Source organism: Sipha flava, unplaced genomic scaffold (assembly GCF_003268045.1).
Source record: "Sipha flava isolate LNK unplaced genomic scaffold, YSA_version1 250_pilon_pilon, whole genome shotgun sequence".
Taxonomy (NCBI): Eukaryota; Metazoa; Arthropoda; class Insecta; order Hemiptera; family Aphididae; genus Sipha; species Sipha flava.
In genome coordinates this window covers 190894-203591 of record NW_020272902.1, presented here as the reverse complement: position 1 = coordinate 203591, position 12698 = coordinate 190894, and the positions used below count along the sequence as shown (strand labels likewise).

The 12698-nt window shown below is 26.3% G+C and overlaps 2 protein-coding genes across 2 annotated transcripts in view; both read left to right on the top strand.

The window, feature by feature from the left end:
• LOC112684507 overlaps nucleotides 1-12698 on the top strand; it is a 213947-nt gene that overhangs the window by 50892 nt on the left and 150357 nt on the right. The gene's annotated exons all lie outside the window — the stretch shown is intronic.
• On the top strand, nucleotides 7455-9853 carry LOC112684484 (piggyBac transposable element-derived protein 4-like). The gene is made up of 3 exons (XM_025556037.1): nucleotides 7455-7622; nucleotides 8838-9398; nucleotides 9830-9853. Exons 1-3 carry the CDS (start codon nucleotides 7455-7457, stop codon nucleotides 9851-9853), a joined length of 753 nt encoding a protein of 250 aa, XP_025411822.1.

Here is a 12698-nt window from a genome sequence, read left to right as displayed (position 1 = left end):
GTCGCAGATCGTATATTCTAGCCAAAAATGTTGTTTTATGATGATAATTTTAATAAATTTATTGAAGAAATATGAGAATTTTTTAGAGTGGTACAAAAATAAATACAGCAGAATATTATTTTTAATCTAACTTGGTAAAATAAATATGATATGTAGGTTATTTTAACTAAAATACTATTATGGATTTCATTTGAAAATGTAAAATAGGATACTATAAATATAGTTATACATTATTCAAATCACCCATTACTGTAATTACAGTATTACATTACATTACATTCCATTACATTCCATGTAATCAAAATGGGTTTTAAGTGATAGATTAAATTATTTAATTTTTTACACTTTTTTTATCGAGAAACCGTTAATTTTATAAATTTTTGTTGTTTATTGATTATCCTATTTTAAGTTAACATTAAAAGATCAATTTTTATAAAATTAAGATGGGATAAAATATAAAAGATGATTTTAATTACCATATAATAAAAATAAAATAAATTAATTATAATATGTTTTTATATTTTACAATATGTTAATGTTGTTAACATATTTGATATTTTAATATACTGTATCGTAAAAACTGGGTGTATAGAATGTACGTTGCATTCAGACCCTGGGGCTCATACTATACTCGTATTATAGGACCTCGAAAGGTACAATGACTGGCATACAATTATTATAATATTTATTTTATTTACATACTCGTATGTTTATTTTCAATAAAAAATTTATTTTAATAAGACCAATATAATATACTAACTTTACCAATACCCCTTGGTATTTTCCTAGGTTATCTTATTATGTTCTTATGTTTAGATCATGTTATAAATATCATAAAAAAAAAAAAATTATATGAAAATAATGAGTATTATTTGTTTTAAAAATAAATATAATATTTGTTGATTTTTGTGTAACATGTTTTTAATGATTATTTATTCTAGTAATCTAGTAGTTTTTTTCCAATGACATGCCCTAAGTATTATCTATAACATTAAAGGTAGAGGATAATAAATTAGAGATAATACATTTTGTAACGCTCCTTTCATATAATAGTTTAAAACAAATTATTTATATTAATAATAAACTATTACTACTATTATTATTATTATTATTATTAGTACTATTATTACTTTATATGGAATTTTAGTATCATATTTTATTGAAGATTTTAAATTTAAAATACATTTTTTCTCTTTAAAAATTTAACTTTTTAGTTCCTATTGAAAAATGTTAAATGATAAGGGACCTTAAGATTTTGATTTGCTCTCAGGTCTCGAGTAGTCTAGTTCCGGCATTAATAATATATAAAGTTGAATAATTTAAATTAATTTAAATTAAACATCTAGAGCTTAAAGTGTGTTTCAATATGTACATTAGGATGGCCCTTAAAAAAAAATATTTTATTATTTTTTGTGGTATCCCCTCATTTTTTGCAAACAGCAAAAAAAAAAGAACTGTTAAATTTGAAATTAATTGTTTAATTTTAAATCGTGCCCCTGGGCACTTGAAATTGAATACCTAGTTTTGTTATTTTTTACGAAAAAATCTAAAATTTGTGCTATAACTTTTTTTTTTCAATAAAAATACATAAAATAACAAATATCGAGTTGTAAATTTTATGCAGATTTTAAAAATGTCACTTTTGACACTATGACATCGTTTATTACCGATATAGTTACAATTTTATGTAAAAATTAAGTAAATAATGTAAAACTCAGGATAATTAGTATATTTTTGCTTTATTAATTATACTAATAGATAGATTCAAAATAAAATAAAATGAAATGTATATAAAAATGGCTTAAAACTAAATGTTCTAAATAATAACTAAAATAAATATATTAATAGTTTTAATCTATACTTTTGTCGTAATAATCCACCATATTATTTTTATTTAATTATAATCTAATCGATATCAGTCTGCAATTACTATTGTAAAAACTCATATCACATACAAAGATAAGATAATAAAATCTGTTTCACATTTAATAAGAATATTGTACCATTTACTGTCATTTGACGTATAGTGTTAGTCAGATAAGTTTGATTTTTTACTTGTGTTTCATAGTATCTTATAAAACTGTCGTCATTATTTCGCGTTCAATAATATCTTCTATATTATTACGTGAGAAAATTAATTTAATTAATAATCATTCAAATAAAATATCAGGAAGTAAATTACCTTCTAACTTACAAGTATTAAGGACTTTGTTTTTTAATATGCGAGTGTTAAAATTGAATCTTCGCGAAAGTGCTTGATTCGAGAAGCATTAGTTTTTTGGGAAAAAGCGTGTATTCCAGTTCGTTTAGAAAAACATTGTATAACAAAAGTAAAATATTTATATGAAGAGTGGAGAACACTTCAAAAACATGCTGGTAGAAATACAGCTAGTCATAAAGAAAATGAAGAACTGTTAATTTCAAAATTTGATGATTTATTCGACGAAGCCTATGCAGATGCTCTATAAATGATGAAGCTTGAAACAGATAGACAATTTTTAATAAATCAACGAAAAAAAGACGTCTTGGATATATGTACGGTATTTATACAAATATGCGAAAAGAAAATCTTTCTATAGAACGGAAAAGTAAAGCAATTGTAAAAGAAAAGCGAAGTGCTCAAACTGAAGGTAATTTTAAAAGTTAATTTTTAATTTTATTTATGATTTATTACTATTATTTCTCTACTTTTTTTTTAGAAAGTTTAATAGAGATACAATTAATTATCTTCTACTGCTATGGAAATAGACGAATCTTCCAGTGACTTGGAGATGGACAAATCTTTAGTGACATGGAGATAGACGAATCTTCAAGTTATGTGGAAATTGCTGATGCTGGACGTGCATCGTTAAAACGAAGAAGAGGACACAAAAACATAATTACTCCTAAACTCGTCTGTGCACTAGATAATTGCAAAGTAAGTGATAGGGGGGCGATCCATATTATTATAGTTATAGTAGAGGCTTTAGGAGAAAATGTTGAAGAATATATTATAAATAAAATGTCAATTCAACGTTGTCGTTAAATTTTGCGTAAAGAAAGAGCAAATTTAATTAAAAATAAATTCATTGAAAGTGATCTCCAAGCTGTCGTTCTATACTGGGATGGGAAGTTACTACCTAATTTGGTCGGAAAAAATGTTATTGATAAACTTACCATCGTAATTTCGAGTGGTGATACAGAACAAATTTTAGGTATACCTGCTTTAAATAATGCAACAGCAATCGAACAGGCAGAAGCTATTTATAATATCTTAATCGAATGGAATATTCAAAATTCGATTAAAACGCTGTAATTTGATACAACTGCAGTTAATAGTGGTCGACTGGGTAGTACTTGTGTATTATTAGAACGACTTTTAGAAAAAAAAATTATTTTATTTACATTGTAGACATCATATTTATGACATAATTTTCCGAAGTGTTTTTGTTGAAAAATTAAATAAATCATCAGGAAAAGACGTTCCTATTTTCAAAAGATTCCAGCAGTCTTGGAATAAAATAAATAAAAAAAAATTTTTCGACGGGTGTTTCAGACAAAAAAATTAAAGAAACTATAACCCCACATATATTGAGAATTTTACAGTTTGTAAAAGAACATATACAAATTGCGCAACCTCAAAACGATTACAAAGAGTTACTTGAGTTAACAATGGTTTTTCTTGGCGATAAAAAAAATAGTATAATACTTTTTCGCACCCCGGATGCAATTCATCATGCAAAGCCGTTTATTGTCTTAAAATATATATCTTTCGTAATGAATTTAAATTAAGTATAAATGAAAAAAACGGACTCCGCGATATTTGTATATTTATAGTTAGTGTTTATATTGAAGCATAATTTAAAGCACCTTATGCTACAATGTCACCATATGGATATTTGGTTTTTATACGAAAATTGTACAACTATAGCTCAATTGATTTAAATATATCTCGAATAGCACTGCATAAATTTCGAAACCATTTGTGGTATCTAACTCTTGAAGCAGTTGCATTGGCATTTTTTGATACAAATATTTCTATAGCATCAAAACAGAGAATGATTATTAATTTAAATAATAAAATAGATTCAAACGGAAAATCAATCGACTACATTTAAAAGAATCAGATATTCCAGAATTTGTTAAAAACAAAATTGAATTTTTTGTCTCAAGCGAAATTCTAGATTTTTTTAAAATATTTAATTTAGATACCGAATTTCTTTTAAATGACCCATCAACTTGGAGCGAAAACTTATCATATCAAAATGCACTGAAAATAGTCTCTAAACTTAGAGTTGTCGACGATATAGCCGAGAGAGGAATCGAAGTTAATCGAAGTTAATCGAATACTATAATTCGATACTCACTACCAATGAAGAACAAAAACAATTTGTGTAATCGTGGGCGATTACAGAAAAATATTTCCTAACTGTAAGAAAAAACCATTACAAAATAAATTGTAATTAAACATAATTTGCTATACGTATTATTTTTAATCGTTCTTATAGAACATTTAGTTTTAAGCAAATTTGTATATATGTTATTTTATTTTATTTTGAATCGTTTTACTAGTATAAGTAATAAAACAAAAAAATACAAATTATCCCGATTTTTACATTTCTTACTTAGTTTTACATAAAATTGTAATTATGTCGGTAATAAACAATGTCATAGTGTTAAAAGTAATATTTTTAAAATCTTCACAACATTTGCTACTTGATATTATATATCATATTGTTGTTAAATTGAAAAAAAAAAGTTATTGCACAATATTTAAATTTTATTTAAAAAAATGACAAAACTACTAAACTTCATGTACCCGGGGGCGTAGCTTAAAATCGAACAATTAATTTTAAATTTTGCAGTTATTATTTTTTTAGGGTAGTAACAAAAAATGAGGTGGTGCCGCAAATTGTACAATAAAAAAAAAAATTACAAGAGTAAACATAGGGCCATCCTAATGTACATATATATTAATATACGAGTATATTATATTATATCGTATATATATAATACTCAATATAAAAAAATATTCAGAACTGCTTAAGTTCATACAGACGCTAAAATATTTCATTAATATATGTTTATTGTTATATATTATAATATGGTGAAATATCAACATTAGTTCTTTTTATAGTATTTTAATTTAGTTACATCAAAGTCTTCAAATTAAGTCCAGAAAATGGAAAATAATTTATTTAAAATAACCGAAAAGATTCTTTTTTATTTTTTTTGTTGTTTCTAAGTGATTACACAAATAAGAAAATATTTTATTAAAATTTATGCAATGATATTTTTTTAAAATATTTTTAAAACGTTGTTAAGATTAAACGTGATTAACGTGTTGATTTAAATGTGTAAATTATTAACTTAATTATTTATTAAAATTTTAAGTTTTTAATAATTAAAAATTTAATAAAAAATACAAACAGATTAATACTGTAATTATTTGTAAATTAATGTATTTTGCATAACTTATTTTAAATATTTTTCGTATTAATAAAAAATTATAGAATTACATTTGAATAAATGAGATAGGTACAGAGTCACAATAATTTTCAATCAAATTAAGAGTAAAAGCTTTCATAATGATACAAAATAAAATGTATTAATAATTTTTCTCCTATGAAACTTCGGTTTTTCAAAAAATAATAATAAGAAAAAAAATTACAGTTAATATAAAAATTAAAAACTTTTTCTAAAAAAAAAAAAAATTAAAATTAAAAACCCAATTTATTATTCTTATCAAAAATTTCATAGTACTAGTTAAATAAATCTGAACATCTCAGAGCAAACATTAACGTTTAGTGTTATATTTAATATAAGGAAAGAGTAGGATTAAATTTTATTTTAGAAATCAGGATTCATCGAAGCCATTAATTATTTTCTTTAGGTATACTTGGAGGTAGTACTTAGGGACTATATATCTACTGAAAAATGATTTATACGTCTTAAAATTAAACAATTTTTCTTCCTAATCAGAGTAAAATATCAAAAAAAATATTGATCATAACTTCAAAATAAATAAATGTGGATCGTAAAGTACATTTTAAATCGAACAGTACTTGTGATACCATATTATTATTATTATTATTATTATCCTCTATGAAAATTATAAAACAAACGATTTATGAGTTCATGTGAGTAAATAGTTATCATATCCGCTGCAGATCATCAGTCAAATACTCTTGCAACTTTCCCATTGAATTTTATTGTTTAGAAAAATTAGCCTCATATACTCATTGTATTATTTGTATATTAGGATATTTTATGTTAAATAAAGTTTATTAGTTATATAAATAATCTAACTGCATCTATTCTTAAATTTAAGAACTTTAGTACATAATTTTCAGCATCGTTAAACAATTAACGATTATATAATAAGTAATTATTTTTATTGTACACATAATTCGATCAATTATAAGAGTATCATAAAACTTTTTCGATTACGATTCGGAGATTCAATAAAATCATAAAGTTATAATCTCAATGGAGACTAAAAACGTTTTACATAAAATATTTAACATATACAATTTGCACGTTCACGAACTGTAACCGTCTCATTTTGTAGGAGCTGTTATCTGTTTAGGGTCTTTAAATTTACATTTTTAACGAGATTCCGAAAATTTTAATAATTTTGCATTTAGTATGCCTATGTTTACCTAAGCGTTATGCAAGAAGAAATGTTGGACCATAAAATCGTTAAAAATGGAAATTGTTCTGAGCACTTTTTCGGTAGAGATTCCCAGACGAGTTCTTACGTCTTTGGGGACACAGTGCTTTTAAATTAATAACAGAATTATAAAAATTGTATTTCCTCAAAGTATTGCCGATACACGTAATATCTGGAATTTCAAAAATAATCGATTGGATAGAATAACTCTTTGGGCACGGTGGGATACGTTACATCCCACTAAAATTAAAAACGTTTCTTCATGGTGGTATGAAATATAACCCACCAATTTAATCATTTTTCCAATTTATGTCCGTTGGAATTTTTGAAATGTTTGTTTAAATATAGATTCATATACTTGTATTAATGCCATTAGACTTGAAATTAAATACCCAAGATATTTTTATAACATATAAAAAAAATGTTTTTCTCCGAATTTCTTCAGAAAATTGTATGCAACAATCTATTTATTCCAATTCTAAATAACTCTCTATCTAATTGTTCAATTTGTTTGATTTTAGTTTTATTCTACGGATACACATGTGTATAATTTAATAATATACACTAAAATAATTCATTACTTTTGATTAGACCTAAATATCAGTATTTGTGACCATCCATAAAATAACCCACCGTGCAACAACGGTAGTACATATTTTCCAGTTCGCCCGTATTCGTTGCTGCGTTGAGTTCATGCAATCAATACAATAAATGTTATGTTCAATAAATCATATTTTATTTAATATTAATATTGGTTATATTATATTATAATTTTGATTTTCATAATTATATACTTTACAAAATGAATATTAATGATAGTGATATATGTCAAGTGTTGTTTGAAGACATACCGTCGGATGACGGGAGTGTAACATCAATAGATGATACAGACATGGACGAAAACTATATTATTCCTACGCAGAACACAAATAATATAATCGAAGAATCTTCTGATTCATCTGGTGAAGAGGTTAGTGATGTGGAAATTTTAAATTTAGATGACAATAATACTTATTTATTGTCAAGTCCTATAAAAACACGCTAAAATCATTGAAAATCTCGAAATAATGTCATAGTTCACAAACATACCCCATGTAGCTGCCGTAACATTTTTCCGAATAAAAACTCAAAAAATATTCGTCATCAAGTCCCAATATTACTACAACCTTTTTTGCAAGAAGATCCTGTTCCCTTACAAGAAAACACAGTTTTTTTTTTCCAAATTTATGCCAATTGTTTCAAATGAGAAAAATACCCGAAAAAATTGAAATCGTCAATACTCCCGAATTCGAATTTGTGGAACCTATTTGGTCAAAATTTGAAAATTTTAGTTTATTAACACCTCCATTTACGCATCTAAAAGGTCCAACCGATGAAAATGATATACTGACAGAGTACACACCATTTTCCATTTTTAAATTATTAATAACTGACGAAGTAATTGATCATATAACTTTTCATACAAATCTATACAGTCAACAAAAATATCAACTATCAGGAAAAATATATCATCCGATGACCTTTGATGAAATTAGTTTATTTATTGGCATGAATCTTTTAATGGGTATTAAAAAACAGTGTAGTTACCGTGACTATTGGTCATCTGCACCCGATTTGAATGATACTTATATAAGCAATCTTATGCCTGTCAATCGATTTTCTTGGATTTTATTTAATTTACACGTCAATGACAATTTATCTATGCCAAAAAGGGGTGAAAATAATAACGATAAATTATTTAAAATAACCATTTTAAAAAGACCATTTCTTAATTATATACTTAAAAACAGTCATATCTTGTACAATCCAAATAAAATTATATTAATCGACGAATCAATGATTAAATTTAAAGGTCGTCATTCTGCAAAGCAATACTTACCAAAGAAACGGATTAAAAGAAGGTATAAAGTGTGAGCTCTTGCCGATAACAAAAGATTTCTTTGGAATTTCGAAGTGTATATGGGAAAAGTTGGAGATTTGATCGAAAAAAATTTAGGTGCTCGTGTTATCAAACATCTATCATTGCCCTTGCAAAATAAAAATCATCATCTATATTTCGATAATTATTTCACTAGTTATCCTTTAATGACTTTTTTAAAAACTAAAAATATAAATGCTCGCGGAACTGTAAACATGACACGAAAATATTTACCTACATTAAAATCGGATTAAGACCTTAAATTAGGTGAATACGATTGATCAACACTCGACTTCTATTGTAAAATGGAAAAATAAACGCTCGGTGCACTTACTCTCCAACTTTCACGACCCGAAAGAGGTCGAAACAGCCGAGCGAAAAAACAAAGATGGATCTACTTCATATGTTCCTTGCCCTATCGCTTTGAAAGAATATAATAAAAATATGAATTGTGTTGATAAGTTTGACCAAAATAAAAAAACGTGTCAGATTGATCGAAAAAGTAAGAAGTGGTGGCACCGAATATTTATTCATTTCATAGATGTTGCTGTCGTTAATGCTCATGTAATTTATACACAAAAAACTGGTATTAAAATAAAAATAAATGATTTCCGTCGACAAATTTCATCTGAATTGTTCAGCAAAAAAATCATAGAAAAACGTCAAATGAAGCAAACTTCCGAACCACCACCAGTGCAACTCAAAAGAAATAAGCCATTTGTTTCCAAAAGTATTCGTCTCGAACAATCAGCACACCATCCAACTCGATCTACTCGTAGGAGATGTGGTAATTGTAGTACCAAATATAAGGAGGTGAGGACAGAGTGGGTATGTTCTGTATGTAATATTCCTTTATATTTAGGTAAAGCCAAAAACTGTTTCGCCAATTACCATAATAATTAGCTTATTGTTTTAAAAACGATTCAGGAATGTTTTACTTTTATTTTTATTAAAACGTAATATTCATCATAAATAAATAATATGTATTTCATAACATTATCTATATAGGGTATATGTATTTATTAGAAACAAAATATGTATTATGTTTATTATAATATTGAGATTGAAAATGTAAGTTTGGTTACTAATTATTATAACTATTTGTAAGGATTATCATTTATTACAATAATAATAAAAGTCAAATTTATTGTTTTATAATATACTATTTATTATTTACAGTTATAATTATTATTAGATTACTATTATTATCAACATCTATTATATTTGTGTATCAGAAATGATGTAATTTATTTTTTTAGGTAAAATTGAGATTCAAACCATAAATGCCCTCCACAATATGATTATAATACAATTTATCTAAGTACACGGTGGGACATATGGTGTCTCATTTATGGTAAGTCCTAAGTTAATGAAAAAACATTTTTTTTCCCCATAAAAATGCGAAACATTTGAAAACAATTTAGTTACAAATTAAAGGTGTTACAAGTAAATTTAATTGGTCATGCAACAAGGGGATAAAAATATTTAAAAACCTTGTGCCGCAAAGAGATAATATAATATACGCGAAAGTGTCGAAAACGATGGGTTATGTGCACCACTGTACCCATATAGATACTGCAACGGAAGAATTTATCAGGACGGAGGATCGGGGTTTTATAATTGTTTTTACGTGCGAATAAACACAAACAAAATGATATTATACGATTTTTTTGTATTTACCTTTTGCATCGCATCAGGTTTTATTAAATCATTTATATTCGTGCGGACGTGTACAGAAAATGAATAACTGCAGCGATCGAGATACAAAATGGTCCGCTGTATTATCCCGATGAAAATCACTCCGTAAATATACAATTTTTTTCGTTGGGGCTAACATTTCGTAGTATCAAAATTGAGAATACAGTAATTGCAGGTTTGTATAGTATAGTAGGCTTATGACTGATATAAGTGGGCGTAGCCCGTTTCACACAAATTTTGTTGTTGAAGATATTTCCGTTGGAGAAACATGCTGGACCAGAGTGTTGGCATTTTAACGACACCGATTTTAATAAATATGAATATACAGCCATTGTTTTGGCAGAAGATTTTCTGTTATTTTGTGTTTTGTTTTTCGTAATCATACTGTCGATAAAAAATATAATTATAATTATTTATATACTTATTAGATATATATTTTTATTATTTGTATATTTATTATATACTTATCATTTATTATTAAGTTTATACATTGTAAACGACGATTACAGAGATAGTATTGTCAATTGAGAATTTTAGTAGAAATGTCAACAATTTGGGTTGGCGTAACATCATGGTTACATAAGCTAACTATGATGGCACTCCATTTTATAAATTATACGATGATGATAATATTATGTCGTTTATTCAAAACATAGTGGTATACTGTTCAATTATGTTTCACTATAGGTTAAACCGTGAAAATTATGCTCGGAAACATCCATCTCGATGTCGTATTATACCTAGTATGCGAAATACTTTGAAATTGTTTTAATTATAATAGCCGGTATAAACGCCAAGAATATTTCAAGTTTGCTAATATTTGTGACAGAATATGAAAAATCCGCCTACTTAACAATTTCGTTGATCATAAGTAAATCATAACCTCACGGATACGAAAATCATAACTTTAACACTTTATAGGTTTTTCGAATATAGAATATAATATGTTCATTCATGTCATTGTAATAAGATGCATATCTTTCGCTAGTGTTATTTACTTAGACGCGTTATTTATCACTGTCACGCGTAAAACATAAAATATAAAATATAAATCTTCAAACTTTTGCGCTTAGTAAAACGTGCACAACAGTTAAATTTATTTTAGAAAAATATATGAATGGTAATTGAAAATAATTATCATTTTCGGTTGGTCTATACGGTAGTTCTTAACCTTTTACGGTTTAGCGCCCCTTCACAGAGATAATTTACTGCCTCCCATTCTAACGACCAAAACATTTTCATAATGATATGGATCAGTATTCAAAATTAAAACTCTTATTTTAAAATTTTTAATAATAAATAGATGCTTTATTTTACTCAGCTTTAAAAAAAGATTTTGATTTTATTTACAAAAAATAAACTTCATTTTATTTCTTCAGTGACTGCTCTGGGCCAGAGTAGCTGATAATATTGTAATATTTAGTTCGACATTGGTTTAAATTCAATACGATTGTAAGTCATCTTTATTGCAAATATCTAACCAATTTATTCGCTTCATTAAAACTGAACAACAATGTTGAATTCTTTTTCAGCTAGATACGTTGATGGGGAGGAAAGAAGCAAAACTTTTTGCTATAGTTGTAGATAAGTGTTTTTAAGCTTGACTCTGGCAAACTCGTAACTGACCTGTTTAAAAATAATTTGTGTCTCAGAGTCGTTTTTAAGACCGATAAACTTCATTTGAACACAAGATTCGAGAACTTCCACCTATTCAAAAGAAAATGGATCTAAGATTAATATAAATTAGAAAAATTTAATAAATAAATAAATAAATCTTGGAATCTTGATTTCATTTAATTTTTTAGCTGCAAAAATTGATCAGTGAAAATATGAATATTTATTTATTTATTTATTTATTATTAACAATACGGGCTGAGCCCAATTTACATAATATGATAAAACTGATAACACTAATTAAATTTTATATATGATAACAACCATAAAAATAGTGACTATTACTAATATACTAATTTAAAAACATGAAAACCAAAAAAAAATAAATAAATAAAAAATATAACAATGCTACAGAAATGATGGATCATTATTTGCCATACGCATCATTCTAAGAATTGGCTGGTTCTCAGAATAGTTGGTGTTGCATTTAGGAATAAAAAATGAATAGATTTGACGGACAGAAGAGCAAGGGACTTTAAAGTTAATCATGGAAAGTAGGACAGGAGAGTCAATACAGCCATCTATTATTAGGCAGAGAAATTTCAGGTTAGCAATTTTTCTTCTATCAACTAATGAAAATAAACCAAATTTAATTAAAATTGGGTTATAATCATGAGGTGGATGGTCTATCTTTAAAATAAATGCTGCATATTTGAGGAATTTACGTTGAACTCTTTCAATTTGATCCTTACCACAAGAAGTGGAAGGATCCCATACAACAGCACCATATTCCAAAATTGACCATACGTAGGCACA

Coding starts and splice junctions, on each gene's coding strand:
- LOC112684484 (XM_025556037.1), top strand. CDS start 7,455: ATGAATATTAATGATAGTGATATATGTCAAGTGTTGTTTGAAGACATA. Junction 7,623..8,837: donor CTGATTCATCTGGTGAAGAG/GTTAGTGATGTG, acceptor ACCTTAAATTAG/GTGAATACGATTGATCAACA. Junction 9,399..9,829: donor AGGAGGTGAGGACAGAGTGG/GTATGTTCTGTA, acceptor TTATTTTTTTAG/GTAAAATTGAGATTCAAACC.